The sequence below is a fragment of the Fukomys damarensis genome, unplaced genomic scaffold (assembly GCF_012274545.1).
Source record: "Fukomys damarensis isolate Sample0158 unplaced genomic scaffold, DMR_v1.0_HiC HiC_scaffold_35, whole genome shotgun sequence".
Classification (NCBI taxonomy): Eukaryota; Metazoa; Chordata; class Mammalia; order Rodentia; family Bathyergidae; genus Fukomys; species Fukomys damarensis.
This window is the reverse complement of record NW_022900947.1, coordinates 42,604,170-42,629,807: the sequence shown is the minus strand read 5'-3', so window position 1 is coordinate 42,629,807 and position 25,638 is coordinate 42,604,170. Positions and strand designations below refer to the sequence as shown.

The 25,638-nt window shown below is 38.7% G+C and overlaps 2 protein-coding genes across 2 annotated transcripts in view; both read left to right on the top strand.

Annotated features, from left to right (window-relative positions):
* Ppat (phosphoribosyl pyrophosphate amidotransferase) overlaps positions 1-8,899 on the top strand; it is a 37,259-nt gene extending 28,360 nt beyond the window's left edge. The window contains exons 7-11 of the mRNA XM_010640294.3: positions 610-761; positions 2,422-2,549; positions 4,444-4,665; positions 6,547-6,667; positions 8,013-8,899. Coding sequence (XP_010638596.1) covers positions 610-761; positions 2,422-2,549; positions 4,444-4,665; positions 6,547-6,667; positions 8,013-8,209 — 820 coding nt within the window. The 3' untranslated portion in view covers positions 8,210-8,899. The remainder of the gene's footprint in view (positions 1-609; positions 762-2,421; positions 2,550-4,443; positions 4,666-6,546; positions 6,668-8,012) is intronic.
* Positions 8,900-23,416: 14,517 nt separating this feature from the next.
* The window catches only part of Aasdh (aminoadipate-semialdehyde dehydrogenase), a 32,265-nt gene continuing 30,043 nt past the window's right edge, over positions 23,417-25,638 (top strand). Inside the window, exon 1 of the mRNA XM_010640269.2 lies at positions 23,417-23,534. The gene's annotated coding sequence lies outside the window, so the exon portion shown is untranslated. The remainder of the gene's footprint in view (positions 23,535-25,638) is intronic.

The following is a 25,638-nucleotide window of genomic DNA, read 5'->3' as shown; positions in this document are numbered from 1 at the left end:
GTTGTACTCAGCAGCTGTACTGACTTTACTGTTCCAGTAATACCTACCAATTCTAGACTGTCATTTTTCTTTCAAAATACCTGACTTATTTTAAAAAAGAACTTTCTCATCAAGGAGTAATTCTGATAGAACTTTAGCTAATATTAAAATATTCTCATTACCCTTTGCATTTTCACAGTTCAGTAAAATACAGAACCCTGAATTCTAAAATTCTAAATTAGAACTTAGGACAGGGATGGCGAACCTTTTAGAGACAAGTGCCCAAACTGCAACCTAAACCCACTTGTTTATTGCAAAGTACCAACACTGACTCCAATTAAACCCGAATACTAAGGTTTTGATTTGGGAAAGCAACTCATTAACATATTTTGTTTTAAAAGAAAAACAACAAGCATCCCATAGGCTCACTAACTGACTTACAGGTGACAGAAAGATTTATAGAGACTACTAGAAAAAGGAATATTTCTTTTTTGCTTTTTAAGCCATTTCTAGACTTTAATACATTTCTCTCTATATGGGAGGGGAAAGTCTGCTTTATAATTGATGTTCTCATCGGCTGTAAGCACTAGTTTATTAAAAAATCTTCTTTCTTTAACATCAATTCCCAAGATACTACCGTGAAATCTTACCTGGGGAAATTGTGGAAATATCCAGACACGGTGTCCAAATTCTTGATACCATATCAAGGTCTGATGGAAACCCAGTGGCTTTTTGTATCTTTGAGTATGTTTATTTTGCAAGACCAGATAGTATATTTGAAGGTAAGCAAATTTCTTTTTTCTTTTTTGCTATTCATAGAAATCTTCCATTAATTTCACTTAAATATGGCAGTTCTTGGCCCAGAGGTTTACCTGGCTCTTTTTTTGTGTGGGGGGGTTATATAGATATTTTAATTCCCTTTCCTTTCCCCTGAAAGGTTATGTTTAAGTATTGTGGAGAAGTGCTTTAAAAAAAAAACTTCATATCATTATGAGGAAATCATAATGAAGGTATTTTATCCTATGGAAAGTTCCTGATACTCATCATCACTCAAATGTTCACTAAGCATCTTTTATGTTACCAAGCTGACCTTGTGCTAGGATAGGGACAGACAGGAGTAGTTGTAAGCCACTGCAGTATGTCCACGGACCTCAGGGCACCTAATAAATGTTAGTTGAAAGAAGGCACCCTTAAGGAGGTCATGATTGGGTGAAGATCATTTAAAGTGCTCTCTGAAGATGAGACACCTGTACAGTCTCCACTCTGTGTAGACCGTTGCCAAGTTTATGCTGCCATACACCTGAAGTTTTGGGTTCCAGGTGAACTCAATACGAAATACTACGCTAAGACCCTGCTCAAGAGTGTCCAGGACTGGCTCTCTTGATGTTTCTCTGGGATCACACTGTGTTTCACTAACAAGGCTTTCAAGTTTCAAGGGTGCAGTGTCTCATCTTCTGGAAAAGGTGGCATTTGAGGTGGTGGTGGTGGGGCTAGGTAAGAGAAGATAAAGGAAAAGGCCAAGAAATTCTGGCAGATAACCTTTCACCTAGGCCCCTGCCCCTTTTACTTTCCCTGGCCTTGAAATACTCCCAACTTCCGACCCCTTCACTTCTCTGGTGTCTGACAGAGATTGAGGCTGCAGGTGGGGGCACCTCCTCGTCAAAGAAGCCTCCTCACTTGCGATGATCTTCCAACTGCTCTCCTCCTGGGCCCAGTGGGGGGGGAATCCCGTTTCCTTGGCCAAGCTGGGCTGGGGACATGTGGCCACCTGAACCCAAGCCATGCTGCATCTTACAGTCAGATCTCCGTGCCCACTGCCTGTCTCTTTGAAGGTAGATGGTTATACAGAAAAAAAAAAAATCAGAAAAAGAAAAATTTGTATAAATACTAATATGCTGAATATTCTGAGACATCATGAGATTAATACAAGTTACCTTTGGTCTCTACAATTACAAGAGGTCCTCACAGTGGTGGCCATTAACTTCTAGACATTAGTATAGCAAACTGCTGAAGTGTATATACATTTTTTGGTGGACTCTGTATGTTGTGAATATATTTTTGCAGGATTGATCTACATCCCCAGCTCTTTCTCCTTTTTAATTTTGAGACAGAGTCTTGCTAATTCACTTAGTTACCCAAACTGGGCTGAAACTGACAAGCCTCCTGCCTCAGCTTCCCAGAGTTCTGGAATTACAGACATGTGACACCATACCTGGATAGACTTTGTTTTTCTCTAAGGAGTAAGAGTTAATGATTTTTAGGTATATATGAAGGTCGGAGTTTTAAAATACAACACTATTGAATTCCCAGTTGGTGTCTTTCTACTTTATTGTTTTTGTATGTATCACTTTGCATACTCCCATCTGTAGAGTGCTAGCACTATAGAATAGCAGTATTACCTTATGCTAAGTAAAAAAGTGTTTTTGTTTCCAACCATACCAGACCAAATGGTTTATACAGTGAGATACCGCTGTGGTCAGCAGCTGGCAATCGAAGCACCTGTGGATGCAGATTTGGTTAGCACTGTTCCAGAATCTGCCACGCCTGCTGCTCTTGGATATGCAAAAAAGGTATATGTTCTTTTCATAGAATACAGTGAACTGTTCTCTTAATAGTGGAAATAGAAATCAGGGCCTATAGAGAGAAGGTAATATAGATGGAGTAGGCTAATAAAAAAATCCAAAATCTGAAATGCTCCAGATTCCAAAACTTTATGAGAAGCAACCCAATTGCACAAGTGGGAAAGTCTGTGTCTATGTCTCACCTCACGTGGTAGGGTCATGGTCAAAACACAGGCACAGTTCAGTCCCCAGTAACAAAAAAAAACCCAACAGGCACAGTAAAAATACTGTGCGGTGTATATGTGTACTATAAAGTGTACAAGATGTACATGAAATGAACGGATTTCATGTTTAGACTTGGCTCCTAACCCCAAGGTATCTCATTGTATATGCAAATATTGCAAAATCTGAAATTTGAGGTCCTGCTGATACCACCCATTTCAGATAAAGAACACTCAACCTGTATTACTTTTTTTTTTATTTATTTAATTGGCCATTTGTAGATTTTTAAAAAAAATTTTATGAATACAGGTTTTCAGTACATGTTGATGCCATTCATCATGGGGAGTTGGTGCATGTACATAACACATCTTAATTTTTTTTTAACTTCCCTTTCTATCTCCCCATGAAATCTTCCTGAAGTACTCTCACCAGCTGCTAGTATGTCTTGTTTCCTTGTGAATATGGGTAATAACAAAGCTCTTTATCTTCATTTTATATGACTTCATTTTTCATAATTAAGTGATTATGTAGCTCTAGTGACCTGAGGGTATAACACCCAGTATTGATTAGCTTTTTATTACTGTATGACAAAGTATACAGGAGGCTGAGTAACTTTGTAAAGAACAGAGATTTGTTTAGCTCCTGGTACTGCAAGTTCCAGGGTGATGCTAGCTGGTTTCCCAGGAAGGCACTGGCACCATAATGATAGGGGTCAGTGCAAAACCCGGGGCACAGTTCTGAATGTTGTGAGAACTGCTTTACTCCTTATGTGACTTTGAGGCCTCCCATTGTGCTCCACCTCTTAAAAATTGTAGACCACCTCAGCACTGTCAGACTGAGCAGCAAGCCTCTTAATACATGGACCTTTAGGGTAAAAAACACAGAGTTAACTGGCTAACTTTTTTTTCGAGACAGGATCTCACTATCTGTGTAGCCCAGGCTGGCCTCGAACCTGCAGCAATTCTGCCTCAGCCTCCCAAGTGCTGGGATTACAGGCATGTGCCATCACACCCATCTTATAAAAAAGAATATGTATATGTTTTAGAGAAAGTTACCTTGAAAAATGAAGTTACTTCCTGCCCCTGAAAAGCATCTCTTTTTCTTTTTCATTAATTTCTTATGCTAGTGTTGTTTTTTTTTCTTTTTTTAAAGCAGTCTTTGTACTCCAGGCTGGCTTTTCCCACGACCTCTTCAGTGCTAGAATTACAGCTGTGTGCCACCATGCCTGGTGCCAGTAATATTTCTAAGTTTTTTTTCTTTTGGTACCAGGGATCAAACTTGAGCCCTTGCACTTGCAACGCAGGTGGTGGAACCACTAAGCTAAATCCCTGGCCCCCCAAGTTTTTTTTTTTTTTTTTTTTACATTGACTCTTAGTTATGTTTTCATGTGCCTGTTCTTTTCCAAGGTAGAGGAATAATAATGCTTAAGAGGGAAGTATTGAAAATTCTAGCCAAGTGAGTTTGTTTCTCCACAGGTTATTTTCCTTTCGGTAGATTATTTTTCCCTTCCATTTTAAACTAATGGAAGAAAAATTATAGTGTGATGGTGGATAGAAAGTTCATGATGAGAGAACTTTTAAGTTTTAGCTACATATTACAGCAGCAGCAGAATTTAGGGGGAATAGGAGCCTAGAGTATTTTGTATGTTTCTACTCATTTCTCTTTATTTCTTATTTATCAGAGTGGACTTCCATATGTGGAAGTGCTGTGTAAAAACCGATACGTAGGAAGAACCTTCATTCAGCCAAACATGAGATTAAGACAACTTGGTGTTGCAAAAAAGTTTGGAGTATTGTCGGACAACTTTAAAGGCAAAAGAATTGTTCTTATAGATGATTCAATTGTGAGAGGCAATACTATTTCACCCATAATAAAATTGCTCAAAGAATCTGGTGCAAAAGAGGTATGTAATAGTAAAATGTTCTAAAGTACCAGTAATTATTAATTAACATGATATTGACATAGAAATTGCAGTTCAGTATATTGAATCTGAATGGATAGATCAGTATAAATTAACTTTTCATACTAGTTTTTTTTTTTTTAATGCAAAAACTAGCAATTTGGAGAACGTGGAATAGCCATTGTTAGACTACATACTAAATTTAATCCTAAAAAAGCCGAATATAAAAGCTTACAATTTTTACCAATTTGTAAAGTAACAAAGCCCACAAAATAGAATGTTTTTCAAACCATAAAGTATTGCTTGCTGTCTCTATTTGAAGACCTAGGACCAGTTTTGGTGGAATAAATCTGACCCATTGAATTATTTTATAACTTTGATCTCTGGAAAAATTTTTGTCTCAACTTACTTTTTTTAACTGACAAACATATATTTTGATGGTATATAACATGATGTTTTAGTATGTGTGTTGTATCTACATACAGATGTACCTCATTATATTATAGTTTGCTTTTTCTGCTTTGCAAGTGCTATGGTTAACAACTAAAGGTTGGGCTGGGGATTTAGCTTAGTGGCACCATGCCGACCTCGTAAGCACAAGTCCTGAGTTAGATCCCCAGTACTGAAATAAAAAATTAAAACTGAAAGTTTTCAGCAAGCCGGTGTTGAGCAAGTCTGTTGACTTCATTTCCAGCAGCATATTCTCACTTAACATCTGTATACATATTCATCGATGGGTTGATCCCATTGCCACCCCTGCCTGCCTTCCTGTACTGAAGACCGAACTCAGGCTTTCATACCGAGCTACATTCCCGGGGCACCACCTCCGCATTCCTCTACTTGTTTTCTTTTTTTCTTTTGTAACCCAGGCCTCATTTAGTTGCTCAGACGGGGCTTAAACATGCAATTCTCCTATAACCAAACCCATAATATACCAAGGTCTGACTGTATTGTTATATTTTTTAATTTAAAAGCTTATTCTAACTTTGAGTAGTTCAAATTACGCAAATGAGATGCCATCTACAACAAGTTATTTGAGTAAATCTAAAAAGAAAAGAATATAGGAGTAAGTGATACGCAAAACAATTAGTCCATTTAGAAGGTTTGAAAGATGATTATGATTATGATTTTCCACCCTTTTAAAATTGATTATGGGGTGAGGGATTTAGGTACAAGGTCGCAAGTTCAATCCCCTGTACTTTAAAAAAAAAATTGGTTATGACTATGATAATCACCTTGGGACCCAAAAATTATGTAGTAGAAACAAAAGTCTAAAGTAAATTCAACATCTGCCAGAATAGTAAGAAAGAACAGACAAAGAACCTGGAAATGGTTCAATATCTTCCTGTAGAAAAATAGTGTAGTAAAGTGATACATCAGTGTGATACAACATCATGATGATGATGATGATGATGTAAAAACTACATGAAGGCTACACAAGGGCAGATCTTTCCTTTTATGAGATAGTTAAAAAAATACGCATACTGATTATAGCCATGTTAATAGATCTGACAATATAAAAAATATTAATAGACAAAAATAGTTCTATTATGATAGTAATGTTTTTATTATAGCCTGTTAGATAATATGGCATCTTTCTAATGTGCTAAAACAAGAGGTCAGCAGACGCATCTTTCAGGTGTTATAAGAGAAAATGAGGGCAGCACTTTGTGAAGTGTAAAGCCACTTAAGTGAAATGTAGGAATTCTGAAGAAGAAAAAAATGTCTTCTGTTATTGAAACAAATTTTATAGTTCTTACAGTTTACTTCTCTATAGTTTACTCTGCTAATACATTCTATAGAACAATTTTATATTGTAATTGATCAGTAAGAAATGTTGGTCATTATTCTTTCTGTGAGTGTGTGAAATGGTTTCTTTCCAAGGTACACATTCGAGTAGCTTCACCACCAGTCAGATATCCATGCTTCATGGGAATAAACATTCCCACAAAAGAGGAGCTCATTGCCAATAAACCAGAATTTGCTCATCTTGCAGAATATCTTGGTAGGTATTCATATTTTATAGAATTTATGCTTCACTGTTTAGTAACATAAAATCCAGAGCTTGTCAGCCTTTAAGAAAAAGCAGTTTTCAAGCACTTTGCGCTAGTGTTGATCCTTGTTCTGAAAAGTGGGTGCGGTGGGCATGTAGACACGATGAAGCCAGAGAAGGGAAAAAGGGTTTCTAGGGAGAGTGCACTGCAAACAGTCAGTTGAAACTGTGCAAAATCAGGTCCCAAGAAAAACAAAACCAATTTTATAGATGCTAATAAAATCATTTGGATAGGGATACAAATTAAAAAGTAAAGTGCTTAGGGAAGCTTACCTTTAATAATGAGACAATAAATTATCCTGGTAAATACTCAAGTGAAACAAATCGGGCACATGTTTAAATACCGCATTGTTTCTCTAGTGTGAGAAAATGAATGTGAAAATAAGGACTGAAATATATAATGGATGTTGGGGAATGGGAAGGGTAACAAGGAAAGAGGGAGGGAGAAAGGAAAGGACAAGTAAAAAAGTGAAAATAGAAGGAATAAAATGGAAACAAAACTTTTGTACATGGGGGGGGCTTGAGTGGGGAATGGGATAAAGTAAAATAAAATTTATTTTAAAAATAAAAATTAAAAAATTAGACTGAGTAAGACCTTTACCTTTCAAAGTCAGAGGCTATGTGAACTTTAAATATTACAGGATGTCCTGTTTGTTGTACTTTGGTACTCCAAACTGGCTGTTTATGCCTGGCATTGTATCTAACTGTACAGGTCCAGATACTGGGAATAGCACCCCACATGTATATCATACTGTGAGCACCTACTCTTTGCCAGGAACTATGCTATATATGTTATCTGTTATAGTCTCCACTTTATAGACAAAGACTTAGGAAAAGTAAAGTAGATGTTGAGTTTAAATGTGAGACCTAGCCTTCCCTGTCTTTAAAAAGTGTTTTCTAAAAAAAAAAAAAGGTTTTCTCAAGCCGGGCATGGTGATCCATACCTGTAATCCCAGCACTCGGGAAGCTGATGCAAGAGGATCTCAAGTTCAGGCCAGAGTGAGCTACATAGTGAGACCTTGAAAAAAAAAACTATTTCCTTAATCAAGAAAATTCCTCTTCAAGCCTTCTAGACTTGAAGCATCATTTGTTTCAGTTGTTATCTGCTAAATATTTAAAATTTTTAAAAATCAATGCTGAGTTTTCTTGATATCTCTGTGTCTGTTTGTTCATCTTTGTCTTTTAGTGAAAGATTAAAGAGAAAATTATGTTCTGACTTAAATCATGCTGTTTGTAATTTCCTCCTTTCTAAGGAAGTCTCATGGCCTTTTGATTTTTTTTCTCTTTCCCACTGCAGGAGCAAGCAGTGTTGTGTATCTGTCAGTAGAAGGACTGGTTTCATCTGTACAAGCAGAGATAATATTAAAAAAACAAAAAGTGAAAAGGCATGATATTATGATTCAGCAAAATGGAAATGGTCTGGAATGTTTTGAAAATAATGGTCATTGTACAGCTTGTCTCACTGGAAAATACCCTGTAGAATTGGAATGGTAACTGGTAGGAGCATATAATGTTGCTTCAAGATAGAAAGTTGGTCATGAAAGGGTTACTCATCTGTTCACTCAGTACATAAAACATGAAATGCCACATGCTTGCATTTACCTTTATTATTTTTGAGATTTTTTTCTGAAAAGGGTACCAAATACTATAATTGAACTTTGCTCATTACATATAATACAACATGTTTTGTTTTGTTTTTTTAAATTACACTGGATAGCCTTTTTCGTTGAGTCAGAGAAGGCAGGTGTAAGTGCTATTTGCCACATCTATTAATGGATTAGATTGTGAGGTTAGTGCCAACTAGGAGGTGTGATGCACAAAAGATAGGTTGAGTTAATATAACATTTCATGCAAAGTTGGAATTGATTCAACCCACATGTGTCTAATCTCTGTCTTTCAGACTGTAGGTTTGTTTTGTTTTGGTACCAGGGATCAAATTTGGGTCCTTGCATTTGTGAGGCAGGCAGCAGAACCACTGAGCTAAATCCCTGGCCAGGCTGTAGTTTTGACCTTGGCTCTCCTGTCTTTTTTATTGTTGTTGTTTTTTTGTTTTGGTTCTGGGGATCAAACTTGGGACCTTGCACTTGTGAAGCCGGCAGCAGCAAGCTTTCCTGTCTATCCTCAACGTTTTTTAGTGGTACTAAGAATTGAACCCATTGGGTGCTAAACTAAATCCCCAGCCCCCCTCCCCCATTTTTAAGGCAGTCTCTCGGAGCTTCCCAGGCTGGCTGGCCTCCTTTAAACTTGTGATACTCCTGCCTCAGCCACCCTAGTAACTGGGATTATGGGCATGTTTCCAAACATTAAGATAAGCAACTCTTAAGATTTTATTTTAGGTACCGCCATCAAACTCACAACCTTGAGCTTGCAAGGCAGGCATGGTGCCACTGAGCTAAATCCCCAGGCCAAGGTTTTTTTTTTAAAGATAGACAACTCTTTCAAAGAAAAAAACTTTGTGCCACAGTATACTCATCTGTGCAGTGAGGTACTTATAATAATTAACAATTAATAGGAATATGAAAGTGTCATACACCTCTGAATTTTGAGATGGTGCGTGATTGTTCATTTTTTTGAAATGAATTTGTAATTGAAATTTCATTGTGATGGAGGGAGATGTGGAGTTTAGCAGATCTTTGCTATGCATGTGTTCTTGAGATGCCCCAAGAATGGTTATAAAACTTAAGTCTGGTCATTTATGTTTTTCCTAAATTTGACTAGAAAAAACATGTTCAAAAATATGTACAAGTCCAGCAAAAAATACATTTGAAGTAGAAACAATTTTTTTAAATTCCTGCAAACCCATTATCCTTGAAGTGCTTGATCATTGGAATCATAAATCCTTGAATATGTATATATGTATATACACATACTTATTGAGATTAAGTGATCAAATAAAACAGTAGGGGCCAATTTTGTTCAAGGATTAAGGAGACACCTACTTGTTCTGAATAAGAATGGCCTTTTCCAAGCATCAACTTAAAATTACCTTTTTCTGCTTTGTTTTACTAGAAGCTAATGGATTTTTCTGTGGTTTCTGTTTTTTGTTTGTTTGTTTTTTTGTTTGTTTGTTTGTATTTCACGTTTAGTAGATTGGGATGCTTTGCCTATGAACTCTTGTTTCTGTGTGAGCATTGTCTTAGGTGCTAAAACCTGAAAGAGCATCAGGCGGAGATGGGGCAGGGAGAGAAAGAAGGATGCCAAGACAGGAGTCTGATCAAGGCGACGTTTATTGCAGGCAAGCATCAGACTTTTAAAGCAAAAAACCACAAACCTAAGAGGAGGGGACATGATAATACCATAACAATCTTATCTGACCTAAAACAAGCATTAGGAAACTTCTACAGAGTCAGGACGTCATAAAACACCAGATGACTCAAAAAACTCAAAGGTTGTTAAGTCTGAGAAACTTCAGAGCAGCACAAAATGTCTTAGCAAGATAAGAAGAAATAGGCATAAACATAAACTATCATGGGTAATAGTAACCTTGGCACTTATAAAGGCTGGGTAACAAAAATGAGGAACTACAGTCTTAGGAAACAGAAACTTAGTCACTAAAACAGAAAGTTAACTCTAAAATGGTTCCACTTAGCTTAGGATGGCAGCACTCCTGCCAGCTCACAGGCCAGCGCCCAATAATTCCTCCTTTGTTTTATAAATTTTGATGTTTTTCAAGGGTATGTCTGAGCCTGTCTTAGGTTGGGAAAAGCATTTGGCTGTCTTAGCCGTCGTTGGAGTCATCTGTTTTATAGGCCTATAACATGATGAAGATTTAACAGAAGCCGCTGTCTTAGGTTGATCAGTCAAACCTTTTCCTCTTACCCGCTTTGACTTTCCAGACCCTCATTGAAGCTCTCTTTTTATCTGAGTGAGGTAAATACCCAAGTTTTTGGAGGAACCTTCTTTAAGGGCCAAGAGCGCATGTAGGGTCTTGCGCTGTATGTAGGCCTGTCTTTGTTTATATCGAAACCAATATCTTATTCCTAACAATAAAACCAAAACAATACCTCCTAAACAAACATATATCACAATCCAGGAAGGATCAAACAACTTCTTTAAATTCTCCCAAATCCTATTAATAAAAGTGGTATCCATCTCAAGAGGATTAACATGTATAGAGGATAACTTATAAATTTTCTTAGACAATTGCTGGGTAAAATTAAAATATTTAGCAGTCCAAGGTCCATAATTTTTTCGGAGCAATTCCCTTTCTACAGTGGCATTGCTAACCTTGATAGGTGTAATACAAAAATCAAATCTAGGATCACAAGCACTTTTAACCAATCTATATAGATCATTTATCTCTTCAGACATTAAATCAAGTTTGCCCTTGAATCAAAAGAAGTCCTTCATAAAGATGGCTGTTTACTTCTTCTTGATCCTACCAGGTTGAGGTGGATATATTTATCAGTTGGTTGATGCTTTCTGCTTGTGTGGCAGTCTGGGACAGTGCAACAGCGGCAACAGCTGCGGAAGCAGCAGCGACTGCAGCCACGGTGATCGCAGCAATGATAGCCGAGATTCCAAAATCCCGCTTAGATCTCATCATCAAGGTTGTGGTATGATAATGTTGTTCGAGTTCCACAGAAGTCCACTGGGCTAGAGGAATCCGTCCTAGTCCTGCATATCTATTAAAAGTTCTATTTCCTTCCCAACATGAGGCCAAAAGACAAGTTACAGCTGAGCAGTTAGGGCAATTTGTGCATAGACAGTAGGGTTGTAATTAATCTGTTGATAGGTTCCTTCATAAGCATCTTCACCACACAACATTTCAAAGTTAACATGACCCATATTGGCAAGAACATTCTGGCGGGCAGTCTCTTTACAATTATCAAAAAAATTGGACTTCCATAAGAGAAAATTACCCCCACTCAAGCCTGCTTTACAGACCATTTTCCAATCATTAGGAGTCATATAAGATAACTGCAAAGACTCAACAATAGCCAGAGTGAATGGAGCATTTGTTCCATATTGAGCTGCAGCTGTTTTTAATTCTTTGATCATTTTAAAATCTATAGGTTTATGTCTTCTTACCCTTTGTCCTTGGTCATCTAACTCTTCAATAACGGGATAGGAATAAGAACTAAGACTGCCTAAATTTTCTCCTTCCTTTTTGGCTTCCCTCAACGCCTCTTGGAGAGGGGTAAGCTTATTAAGTGCTTTTCCTTTACATAATGGAACTCGTATCAATTTTTGTTTCCTCTATCGGAAAAGTGACTGTTTTTGTTTAGCCAATTGAACTCTTTTCTTTAATTGTTCCACTTCTAAGGTCATATCTTTATTAGGATCCTTAAACTCCTTTTTAACCTCTAGCATAGGGGCAGTGGGGGGAGGGCGGGAAGTGAAAGCAGTTCCTACAAGATCATCATCATCTTCATTTTCTCCCTCAGACTCTGAGGAGCTTTCTTGAATTTTAGTTAGATCAGGATATAATTTTGACTCTTTCTCCTTATGTTCTGAATTCTGTGACTTAATTTCCTTCATTTCCTCTAAGGTCTCCTTAGCTTCTTTAAGGTGTTTCTCTAAATCCTGTACATCCCTTTTTAATAAACATTCATTTATCAGAGACCAGAAAGAAAAAGTACTAGCTGGCAAATTTTCAGAACCACAACTCTTTAATTTTAAATTTAATTCCCTTCCTACTCTAGCCCAAACATCTTCATTTATTTCATCTATATCACTAAACCAAGGACAAACTTCATCCACACAATCAAGAAATTGAAACAATATTTTTTTCTTTGCCTTAATTCCTCTCTCCCGGAGTAATTTCTGAATTACTGTACTGAACTTCGTCTTTGAACCTATGTGCCCCATTGATACCTGCTTCTCTGAGGATTTTCCCCGCCAGGCATTTCAGGCAGTGGTGTCCTCTTTTGTCAGTTTGGCCAGACCCTTTTTGCAGCAGGCAGTTCCGATTACCACCAAGATCGATGCATCAGTCAGGTCCCTGTTTGGGCACCACTTGTCGCGAGCCGGCGACGCAGAGCACTGTCTTAGGTGCTCAAAGCTGAAAGAGCATCAGGCGGAGATGGGGCAGGGAGAGAAAGAAGGATGCCAAGACAGGAGTCTGATCAAGGCGACGTTTATTGCAGGCAAGCATCAGACTTTTAAAGCAAAAAACCACAAACCTAAGAGGAGGGGACATGATAATACCATAACAATCTTATCTGACCTAAAACAAGCATTAGGAAACTTCTACAGAGTCAGGACGTCATAAAACACCAGATGACTCAAAAAACTCGAAGGTTGTTAAGTTTGAGAAACTTCAGAGCAGCACAAAATGTCTAGCAAGATAAGAAGAAATAGGCATAAACATAAACTATCATGGGTAATAGTGACCTTGGCAATTATAAAGGCTGGGTAACAAAGATAAGGAACTACAGTCTTAGGACACAAAAACTTAGTCACTAAAACAGAAAGTTAACTCTAAAATGGTTCCACTTAGCTTAGGATGGCAGCACTCCTGCCAGCTCACAGGCCAGTGCCCAATATTTCTGTAAGACTTTTTAAGCTTAAAAGTGTTTATATGTCATGCTACCACAACTTGATGTATATAATATGAAAATCCATTTAGAATTTTACTATTTATTAATAACTGCACTCATTCATGTGTATTTGGGTTAACTCTAAAATGGTTCCACTTAGCTTAGGATGGCAGCACTCCTGCCAGCTCACAGGCCAGTGCCCAATATTTCTGTAAGACTTTTTAAGCTTAAAAGTGTTTATATGTCATGCTACCACAACTTGATGTATATAATATGAAAATCCATTTAGAATTTTACTATTTATTAATAACTGCACTCATTCATGTGTATTTGGTATGTAGTCTCATGGTTGTAATTTGGCAGATCTTTAAGGTAAAATGTTGGTAGTTCTTTAAGATCATGTGTGGCAGTGGCTCAGATGACCCTATGGCAGCAGCACTGACAGATTGGCATTTCAAAGCCCTGGGACCATTTCAGCGTGTGTAGCCTCTTGTCTTAAATGTATTCCCCATGGCATGGTGGAGGTAAGACCTATGGGTCAATTTAAAATGGCCTTACTTACATTTGATTTTTTAAAAACAAGAGACTCAGGGAAAGTACTAAACCAAAATATCGGATTTGAATTTCATGTTTTCCTTAGTTTTTATTTTGTTTTATCAGGATGCTTTTATAAAAGAAAATGCTCTTATGGTTTGATAATTCTACACATTTAGTATTTCTCTGTCATGGTCTTTCACTTCACACAAACTTTTGAAGTCTGCATTATTGTTACATTTTTTTTTTTACCTATTTAGTTTCAAGTGTTTAACTGTTTTAAATTTATACGAGTATTGTAAACTGCAGAGAAATGAAATGTGTTTTCACAGGACCTATATTGTGAACTAAAAGTAAGCCTACTTTTTTGTGACCTCTTTGTGATCTCTTGTGACAAATATATGTTATAAGTATGTTTGTGTGTGTGTGTCCTTTTTAAAAACGGTCACATTTAGTGCATTTATGGTGAAGAGAATGAAGACAACATCTAGGCTTTTTTTTTTTTTTTTTTTTTTTTTTTTTTTAGTACTGGGGATCAGATTTGTGCTTGCGAGGCAGGTGGCGGCCCCACTGATCTAAATCCCCAGTCCTAGGCTCCATTTTTGGCACCAGCAAGTCAGCTCTTATTTCTTTGATCCAGGCATTTCAGTAAATAGGCTGTCCCTTATAAGCCTGGCCAAATTTCTAGTTGAGAAAGAACAAATAAAGAAAACAGAGAATGGAATGCTAAGTAAGCATTATTGCAGGGGAAGTTCTTTGGAAACACTTGGGGAAATGAGATTTAAATTCTCAAAGTGTTTATGTATTGAGAAAGTGCTTTTAAAAAATCAAAACATGGGGCTGGGGATTTAGCTCAGTGGTTTTGCTGCCTGCTTTGCAAGCACAGGGTCCCGAGTTCAATCCCTGATACCCCCCTCCAAAAAAAAATCAAACCACTGATACATAAACTGCACTATACCCAGAAAATGGAATATTATTCTATGCTAAAAAGACATGCATTTTCAAACTATAACAGGACAAGAAATTTCAGTGCATATTAGTATGGAAAAGAAGGTAGGCTGAAAGTGTATATACTGTATAATCCCAGGGTATGTAACAGCCTGCAAAAGACAAATCTAGGGGTACAATAAAAAGAGATGGGGTTGCCAAGGTAGCAGGGTGGGAAAGATGATCTGGGAGGACACAGGATTTTTAGGGCAGTGAAACTCTACTCTGCCTAACACTACAAGGCAGCATTGGTACAAATGTGCTACCTTAGGATGTTGATAATGTTGAGTGTGGGGGAAGAGGGCTCAGGGTAGATAAGGAAGACTGAAGTATAAGAGGCTCCTTAGGACATCTCCTAGTGTTACTGTGACCTGTTGCTAAGAGTCTGTATATGGGAATTAAGCTCAGTTTTGCTATGAACCTAACACTTCAAAAAAGGTTTAGTAGTTTATAGTCGGATGTGGGGGTGCACACCTGTTACTCCAGTACTGGAGGCTGAGGCAGGAAGATTGCTATGAGTAGTTTAATGCCAGCTTGAACTACTCAGCAAGATCCTGTCCGCACCTCCCCCACAAGTAAATATATAAATAGACATTACCATTCTCTGCATTGTATCCTCATTTAAATACTTTGTTCTATTAATCCATATTTTCAATGATTACTTCATACTCTGGCATACAAGCTTTAGACATCTTTTGCTTTCCTCCTCTGGAATCTAGCAAGTATATCACCATAGGTAAATGATATATTCAAACATTTCAGTATTGCTTCAAAATATTGTCTTAGAGCAGTGGTGGCAGACCTGTGGCACACATGCTAGTGCCCTAGTTGTTTCTCTTCTAAAGTAAAGCCTCAGTATCCGGTTTAACTGCAGTGCTGGCACTTTGCAATAAGTAAGTGTGTTTTGGGTTGCAGTTTAGGCACTCATCTCTTAAAAGGTTCCCCATCACTGCCCTAGAGCCTATAGCATACTTTTATTTCTGATATTGTCTTCTTGGTTTCAAGTAGAACTAGTCAGCTCCTCTAGGAAACTGCCGGTGTGTTCCTTAAGAGGTCAGTGTGAATGTCCGGCCTTCTCTTAAGAAAAATTCATATGTCCTTTAGACACTTTTTAGTGAACTATAGTGTACAATGCAGATCTGCTTTTTGTTTACAGAAATTGTTTGCTCACGTAGCTTGGATTTTATTTGATGGCAAGAACCAGTGTTATAACCTTGAAATTACAGGTTACCCCATAGTGCTGTAACTTACACCTTACACTTAGGGAAAATGGAAAATGACTACAAAGAGATTCCAAGTGCTCCTCCTCAGTCATGGAGTTTGCTTCGTTGAAAACTGCTTGTTTGACTTTAGTGTTGACATATGGATAGATACGACATGAGCGATGGTTAATTTTTTCTATCAGTTTGGCTGGGCTGTGGTGCTCTGTTGCTTGTTCAAATGCCAGTCTAGGTGTTGTGAATATAGTTTTTAGAAGTGTATAGCATTTTAATCAGTGGCTATTCGAGTAAAATAGATTGCCCTCCCTAATATGAGTGGCTACATCCATCCAGTCAAGTCAGGCCTTAAAAGCAAACTGAGGTTTCTGGAAGAGGGTGGCCCCCTTATGACTGGAACATTGGAACTCTGCCTGAGTTTCTACCCTGCTGGCCTGCCCTATAAGTTTTAGACTTATTAGTCCCTACGATCATGGGGGCCAATTTCTTAATCTTTTTCCAGATACTTATATGCTACTTCTTGTGTTTCTCTGGAGACTCTGTTATACTACAGGTTCACTCTCATAAACAGATTGACTTCTTTTACTTCCCCCCCTTTCTAATTGGTGCAGTACTGGGGATTGAACCCTGGGGCTTACATTTGCTAGGTAAGCATTCTACCACTGAGTTACCCGGCCTGTATATTTTATCCCCAGGCCTTTATATTTTTTCATTTTGAGGCAGGTTCTCTCTACATTTACTCAGACTGCTTCGAATATGAGACCCTCTTGCTTCAGTCTTCTCAGTAGCTGGGATAACAGGCATGTGCTACTAGACCCAGCAGAGCACTCATGCATAGTCACCTACCAGGCATCGTGCCTGAATGAACCCAGCCACCAGTGTTTCTGTGCTGTTTCTGGAACAGCCGAACACTATATAAGCACACGGTAAACCATTATACCAACTGAGATATATGCTGTAAAAGTGCCTAACAGGATCTTTTGGAATACAGGCATGGATTTTCAAAATTAATACAGAAAAAAATGTTTATATGAAACAGTAACAGGGTGAAGAGAAGCAGAGAAATAAGTAGAAGGTGCTTTGAATCAGCAGGGTGCAGAGGGCTTTTGATACTTTCCTATAGTTGCAACACAAAGTGGAATGGAGCAGGGGAGAAATACAGTTGGGGAAATAGGTGTACAAAACATGAATCTCTGTTGTCAAAGTACTCAGAATTCAGGAAGTCGGGCTTGGAAATAATGCAGCTGTTAACAGGTGCTATAAGAAGTGCACATCACCTTAGGCTCTGGGAGTATAACCTGTGAAGGAGAAGGTAACTTGTTACTTACTGGTACAGGGCAGGAGGCAAGAGATTCTGTATTGAAAGGCAACTTTATTACTCATGGCAAAATGAGCACTCCCTGTTAGCATGTTTCTCGTGTTCCCACATTCCACCAGGGTAACCTAGATGTGTGTGAGCTGTCTTACAAGAGAGTGATAGGTACTATTTATAGGAAGAGCAAGCTTGCTGTGCCTAGGGAAAGTACTAACTCTGAAATTGACTCAGAAAAACCCTGAAAATGACCTGGCTAAAGAACAGACAGGCCCTTTCAGCTAGAATCACCATCTTCCATTAATTGGCCAAAATGACGAACGCAAAGGGAGAGAGGATAGGAACCTGGTGTATGTCCTCTAGGCCTTTCAAAAAACATGGGGTTGTTCCTCTGGTCACGTGCAGATCTACAAAAGGTGCTATTGTAGACATCAAGGGGGAACGTGTGCTGTTCAAAAAGGAATGCCATCCAAATGTTACCACGACAAAACGGTCACTCAGCATGCTGTTGGCTTTGTTGTGAAAAAGCAAGTTAAGGAAGGGCAAGATTCTTGCTAAGAGGATTATTGTGAGTAGCATATTAAGTGCTATTAAGACCCAAGAAAGCTTCCTGAAACACATTGAGGAGAAGGATCAGAAAAAGAAGGAAGCCAAAGAGGGTTCAGCTGAGGCCTGTCCCACTCGAGAAGCACTTTGTGAGGACCAGTGGGAAAGAACCTGAGCTGCTAGAACCTGTTCCTTGAGTTCATGCATAACCTGGGCTGTTACTCTGATGCTCAACACCTATTTAGTGGGTAAGGTGTTCTTGACCCTGGCTTCCTTATCCAGTACTGCTTAAAAATGAAAGTAGGTCCTTGGAATTGTAAAAATTAGGGGTGTGGTGCCCTCACCTCAGAAATACTTTAGAGCAGATGCTCATTGTACCCAGTTGTGTCATCCCTGCTCTTCATATTTAGTGTTTCTCTTGCTGAAAGATGTGAGGCATTGTGCAGCAGATATAACCAATTGGCCAGGTACTTAAGAAATTTTTGTATTTGCTTGAAGAGAGTCCCTCTGTATCAAGGTGGGAAAGAGATGTATGAAAATAATTGGAAAGCAAGGTATAGCACTAGGGTTAAATTGTTTAAAAACAAAAGCAGCAATCAGGGCTTTGCATCCTTGGCATAATGCCAAACAAAAGTTTGCAGGGCTACTCTGCCAGTGACAGCCCATCCCAAAAGTGTACTGGGTTTGTGGAATAGGAGGTAGAGGAAGATGGGTGAATCCTGAAGGATTGGAAGAAAGGAACACCAATGAGGTGATATTTAAACTGCTTTCATTACACAGTCATGGTAAGAGAAGGGGATTTCAGCCAGAGACCCAGCTAAGATACAGGTGTGAAACAAGGACTTGGTATGCTGAGGACCGACAGCCTCATGGTTAGAGCTTACAGTAACAGGTGCAGAAATGTGCAGCATGGAGGGAAGGGAGCAGTGGCCTGTGACAGATCAGGATAGATGATGATTGACTATCTTAATGTAGGGATTCAGCTTGAGCTGGCTGCAGCAATCTAGAGTTGTGACTGCCATGGGTGACCCTAGTCTTTATTCCCTGCATGCTGAAAATGGACAAAACCACTCATTCAGTGTATGTTGCACACAGGCACCATGCACTCCAGAGATGTGGCTGGCATCCTTCATAGTAGCTTGAGGTAAACTAGGTACATTTTAATTTGGATGAAGTCACTTTCATTCTGATCCTGTCTCCTGACCCAAATCTGGAGGAGCCACTGGTCTTGCTGCCCAGGACCATGCTTCCTTTGTCAGTAAGTCCCCAGTAAATTGCACTCTGCAACTTGGATGTGCTACCATTATCCTCAAGGTGCCATGTGGCTAGTTATCAACTAGTACCAGTCATCCTAGAACATGTCTTTACTTTGCTAGAGTCTGAATATTAAGATGCAGGCAAGGAGTACCACTGAAGCTTCTTATTCTCATAGCAGGAGATTGCTTTGAGCTGCGATATATTTTAAAATGGTCTGGTCTGGGTTACTGGTCAAAAGATGGCTTGAACACATAGCCTTCTCCATTTACTCCCTCTTCATATCTGAAAATGACAGTAAAGAATTTTTTTTTGTTTTTTTGTTTTTTGTCTTTTTCCTGGCAGTGCTGGGGATCAAACCTACAGTGTTATGCATGCTGGGAAAGTTCTCTACTCCTAACCCCTAATAAAGGGATTTTTAAAGAGTAGTAGATCCTCTAGGGTAGAGGGGAAAAAAGATAATAGGAAGAACGTGCTAGAATCAATAGCAAAGGGTTCAGCTATTTGGAAGCACTAAATTCTTTTATTTATTTATTTATTTATTTAGGTACTGGAGATCGAACTCGGTACCTTGAGTTTGCGAGGCAGGTGATGGAACCACTGAGCTAAATCCTCAGGCCTAGCACTAAATTCTTAACAAGTGTAGTGGAGCCAACAGTTCATTCTATTTGTGTCACAGAAGCCTATAATCTTAGAAACTGGCCTCTGGAAAAAGGGGTGAAGAAATCAGCTAAAAGGATTCAAAATTCATTTAGGAGTGGTTTACATACTTTTACCATCCACCTATTCGCTGGCCAAATTCTGAGGGCTTTTGTTCTTCAGAAGAGAGTAAGATAGTCTGTGTTGGAGAACAACAGGCATCTGAGAGAGAAATAAGTGAAAATACTAAATTGAGTCTCTGCCCTTTTGTTCCACTTAATTTTCAGCATACTTGTCTGATGGACTCAGATCTTTGAGCTTTTAACTTTTTATTAAATCCCCATAATGGGGATTGAATCTAGGGACACTGTACAGTGGAAGAGCTCAGCCCCTTTCTTATTCTGAGACACAGACTCAAACTTGGAATCCTCCAGCCTCAGCCTCCCAGAGTGTTGGGATTACAGGTGAGGGTCACCACAGTGGGCTCCAGCTTTGAAATGTAAACTGTCTATCCTATTTCTGTGAAAGAGCCCAAAATAATAGAAGGAAAAGAACAAACTAAAGGGAAATAAGAGGGGGAAATTTTTCAGACCTAAGATGATCTTACAGTAAGAGATCCTTCTGGCAGCAATCCAGTCACTTGGAGCCAAGCAAGACTAAATCTTGGGGCTGAGGGGCTGAACAAGAAGCCCTGCTCCAAGGCAGCAATAGTAGAGATGAAGATGATATTTAAGTAATGTAATTTCTAGGTCCATCACTAAGCTAATTCAGAGTCTTTTCAGCGTGGGGTTCAGGCAGGAATCTGCCTTGTAAAATGTCACCTCAGACTGCAACAAAAACAGGTAACTAGATCAATGAAACAATCAAATAGAATGAATAGAAATCTTCCCAGACATACTCAACCATCTGATCTTTGACAAAGGGTCCAAAAGGAAGGAAAAATAGCTTATTCAACAAGTGGTGTTGGGGAAAACTGGTTATCTATTTTTCAGGAGAATGAAACTGGACCCTTATCTCTCACCCTAAATTAAAATTGCAATGGATCAAAGATCTAAATATTGAAACAAACATTAAACCCTCTGGAAGATAAAATAGGTAAAACACTTGAAGACAGGTATAAGAAAGGATTTTCTAAACGGAACCTCAATTGCACAAGAAATAGCAAGAATAAACAAATGGGATTATATCAGACTAAAAAGCTTCTCTATACAGCAAAAGAATCAAAGTGAAGACTGCCGACAAAAAATTTTTTTGCTAGCTACTCCTGACAGAGGACTAATAATTAGAATATACAAAGAGCTAAAACAAAAAACAAAAAACAAAAAAACCTAATGATAAAGACCCAGTCAAGAAATGGGCAAGAGTATTGAACAAACACTTCACAGAAGAAATACAAATGGTCAACAGATATATATGAAAAAATGTTCAGCATCACTGGATATTAGAGAAATGCACATTAAAACAACCCTAAGATTCCATCTTACTCTGGAAAGAATGGCAATCATTAGGAAATCAATAAATGCTGACATGACTGGTGAAAAAGGAACCCTCCTGTGTTATTGGTGGGAATGTAAACTAGTACAACCATTCAGTATGGAGCTTTCTTAATGAACTGAAATTAGAAATTACATGAACCACCTAACCTCTTGCTAGGTATCTTCCCCAAAGAGCTTGTCAACATACTACAGATATACATACATACCATTGTTTATAGCAGCACAATTAATAGCTAAATCTTGGAAATCAGCCTGTATTTCCATCAACAGATGATTGGATAAAATATATATAATGGCGTACTGCTCAGCTATAAAATGTCAAAAAAAGACATATAAGAAAATGGATGCACTTGAAAAATATAAGCGAGTGAAACAAACCAGACACTCAAGTTTAAATACCATATATCTCATTTGGATGAGAAAAAGTATAAACAAAGAAATGATATAGAATGGACAGAAAGGGAAAGGGGATGCATTTCTTGCAACACAGAAGTTTTCCAAGGGGACAAGGGTGAGGAGGGGAGGGGAAATAAAGATATGCCATGTAGAGGAACTTAATAACAAATTAATGTTAACATTATGCGCCATAACATGAACTAAGACAGTATCCGGCCGGGGATTTAGCTCAGTGGTGCCACTGCCTGCCTACAAATGCAAGGTCCTATTACAGTTTATTCACACCAGAGAAACTAAGATCCTATTGAGATAACTGACACTTGTGAAATGGGAAAAAGGGGGCTAAAGGTGTAGGGAAGGTGCGGTGGGTATTGGAAGGGTAATAAGGGAAAAGAAAAAATGTGAGAAAATGAAAAGATGGAAATAAAGTGGTTGTAAATGGGGAGGGGAGGAGGGGGTGAAGGGAGGGCAGGGACAAGGGGAAAAAATGAGAACCAAGACTTGTCATGTAGAGGTACAAGATCCTAACAATGAATGTAACTGCACTGTATTCCTAAAATGTACCGATAAACTCAATTAAAAAAACAAAAACAAATGCAAGGTCCTGAGTTTGATTCCCAGTACCCCCCCAACCAAATGAACAAAGAGAATATCAACAAATATGAAGAAGGGAGTGGGGGCAGGGAAATTTTTAAAAAAGAAACAAGCTAATAAATACATGTAACCACTCCGAAGATGACTGTAAACTGTGTGAATTGCAAACATGTACTAATATAAAACAAAAATTTTAAAAATGCTACCTTAGGCGCTTCGGATGTAGCTAGCAGGTTCAGAGACTGGGAAGTGAAGGGCATAGGGTCTAAGTGAGAGTTAAGAAAGGGATAGTCAAGGGCTTGCTGGGTAGATGATTGTGTTATTCCCAACAGAAGCAGAAAGAAGCAGAAATAAGAGGTACATTTGGGAACCCTTCACTAAAACAAAGAATGTCATGTTTGAGAAGCTTGGGAAAAGTAGAAAAAGTGGGCTGCTGCCTGAGGTATTTCTTGCTTGAATTAGTGAAACAGTTTGTCACCAGCACAAAGTGACATCTTATGCTTTTTCAAGTGCATTGGGTGCTGACCTGCCACCTCTACTGTCAAGAAAAACAGTCGATAATTTACATGTCTTCAAGTATAACAACTCCCTTGGAAACAGACACTTTTCTATCCAGGCATACAACTTAGCCTTGGGTGAACTGTGTCCACCTCACACTTGTTTTTCTTCCTTTTCTGCGGGGGGTGGTACCGGGGATCGAACTCAGGTCCTTGCGCTTGAGAGGCAGGTGGCGGAACCACTGAACTAAATCCCCAGCCCAAAAGCTAAGGATTTTTAAGTTACTGTTCTGCTCTCCTTTCCTTACATGTCAGCTTTATTATGTCAGATACTTGGTTTGCAGATGCATCGTTGCAGTCAAGAGTCCCCAGCAATTTGGGGCAGCTTCTCCGAGAATGTCAAGTGAGGAAGGCCAGCAAGCTCCTATTTCAGGGATTTCTTCTTCCCATAAGCCCGAGGGCATACTTTTATTCCCACTTTCGTGAATGAGGGAACTGTTGCTCACAATTCAAGAATCTCTCCCAGAAGTTTTTGGCAAATATGAAATGGTGCCGTCAGCGCCAAAGTCCTTACAAACCCTAACAAAGACCCAGAGAACCAGACGGAACGTCACGGGCAGAAAGGTGCCCTTGAGGGAATTCAAAGAGCCTCTCTTTAGGCTGCTAAACCCTCCGAAGAGGCGGGGCGAGCAACACTGCTGGCGTCGCAAGCGTGACGTCACGTTGCGACTCAAGTTTGTGGGGACGCGTCGCGCGGCAAGGTTGCTTTACGGCTGCTGGGTGATGGTTTCTGTTCTGTGACAAGGATCCCTAGGCAGGCTGTCGGAAAAGGTCTGGATGAGTCGAACCTACCTGGGGAAAGCATGTGAGTGAGTCCCAGCATTGTGCGGTGTCCTGTGGGGTCTGTGAGAGGCAGGAAAAGGGTGGCGAGGCCCAGGTGTCCTGCACAGGTTTGCCGGATGTCAGGACCGCCTGGCCGAGGATTGGAGTGGGACTATGGGGTCTGGCGGGCTGAAGTGGTGCAGACTAAGTGTGACCCGTGTCATCTCTCCTGAGTACCTCTCTTTCCTTCGTCCCCATTAAAATAGACGCAAAGCTGCTTCGCCTACCTCCTTGTATGTTTCGAAGGGCAGATGAAACAATGTTTTGGAAGTTGTGAAGTGCCTTGCTATTAAGCGTAGTTTCATAATGTAAGGCTCTGATGGAGAAGGGAAAATAAAATCCCTAGGTTCCTTAACCATCTTTATAATACCCAGTAACCGAGGGAGAATCTCTAAAACAGTAGAATTTGTTGACTTAAGAACCCTGGTGACTAATAGCAGCCTTTAGAGTTGTAAAGTAGTAACCTAAATTTGATACCATTGCATATAAAACTTGCTTACCAGATTTTGCTGTTTCTTACAAGGTCCAGAAATGTCTGGGTGTCTAATAAATTTAGCGTTTCTGTTGTAGAGAATACATATTTTTGATTCAGTGAATGAAAATGAAAACCTGATACAAGACTGGATTTTGCCACTTGAAAAATGGAAATTAAACGTAAAAAAAATAAATCTTAATTATTGCACACATACATGTGGTGAGTTATAATTTGTCGTAAAAATGGCTTTTTCTCTTCAGAATTTATAATCCTGCCCTAACTTTGATGTGAACTAATTTAAGGAGATAATATATTAGTCTTGCATTCCAGGTGAGAAAAGCATCTTTGCATATAGACTAAATTTTTATAAAAATAGTATAGTACATGACATAGTGTGTGAATTTAATAATCGTGTGTAGCAGAGGGTAGTAGAATGCACCCACCCTTCTGCACTCACTTCACATTGTGAAATAAACTCATGATCCATAATTGTAATACATTCTGTGATCCTTATACTGTATTTATATAATGACATTTCTGTGCCTGAGGAAAGCTTAAAATTTTATCTTGTGGATCACAAAAAGAACCTAACACAGAAATACTAAAAAATACCATAAGTACTAAAGTTATATTGTATTTTAAAATTTCATATTTTGAAATCGCAATTTGCTTATTATTGTTTTATTTGGTCCAGTTGATGTTAATTAGGTGACATGTTTGAATCATTAAGGAAATCAGTTTAAATTAAAACTTCAAATAAAAATGAGGTCAGTAAAAACCTTGAATAATTAAAATAGACTACGGCCAGGTGTGATGGCACGTGCCTGTAATCCTAATACTTGGGAGGTTGAGGCAAGAGGATTACCACGAGTTTGAGGCCAGCCTGGGTGACATAGTTCGAGACCAGGCAGAACTACAGAAGGAGACCCCCCAAATTAATTAATAAAATAGGCTACCGGATAACGCTTATTTGCTCTGGAATATGGAAAATACCGTTCAGAAGGAAGAAAGTAACCTTCATCCTCCAGGAAATACTAACAGTTGTGAGTTTGTTATCATTGATCCCTAATGCTTCACTGATGAAATACTTGCCAGTTTTTTGTTTGTTCGTTTGTTTTTGTATTTGAAACAGGGTCTCACTGTGTAGTCCAGGTAGGCTTTGAACTTAATATGTAGCCAGGCTGACCTTGAATTCACGGTGATCCTCCTGCCTGTCCCCCCGGTTGCTGGGATTACAGGTGTTTGCCACCACACCTGGCCAACTAGTTTTTTTTTTCTAATCTGCACTGAGAAGTCCAAAAAACATTGTGTTGATGTACTGAAATGCTTTATGCAATCATACTTCCATATTTAGTCTCAATTTAAATGATTTTTTTGCAATTTAAAACAAGTAAAATACAGTAGTAAGAGCTTAATTACAAAAGTGATCTCTGTAAAATATATTAATGATAAGCACTATTTATTTATTTTTTTCTTTTTATTTGTTTTTCTTTTTATTGAGTTTATTGGTACAATCTAGGTATACAATACAGTTACATTCATCATTGGGATTCTGTACCTTTACATAATAGGTCTTGATTCTCATTTTTTCCCCTTGTCCTTGCCCTCCCTA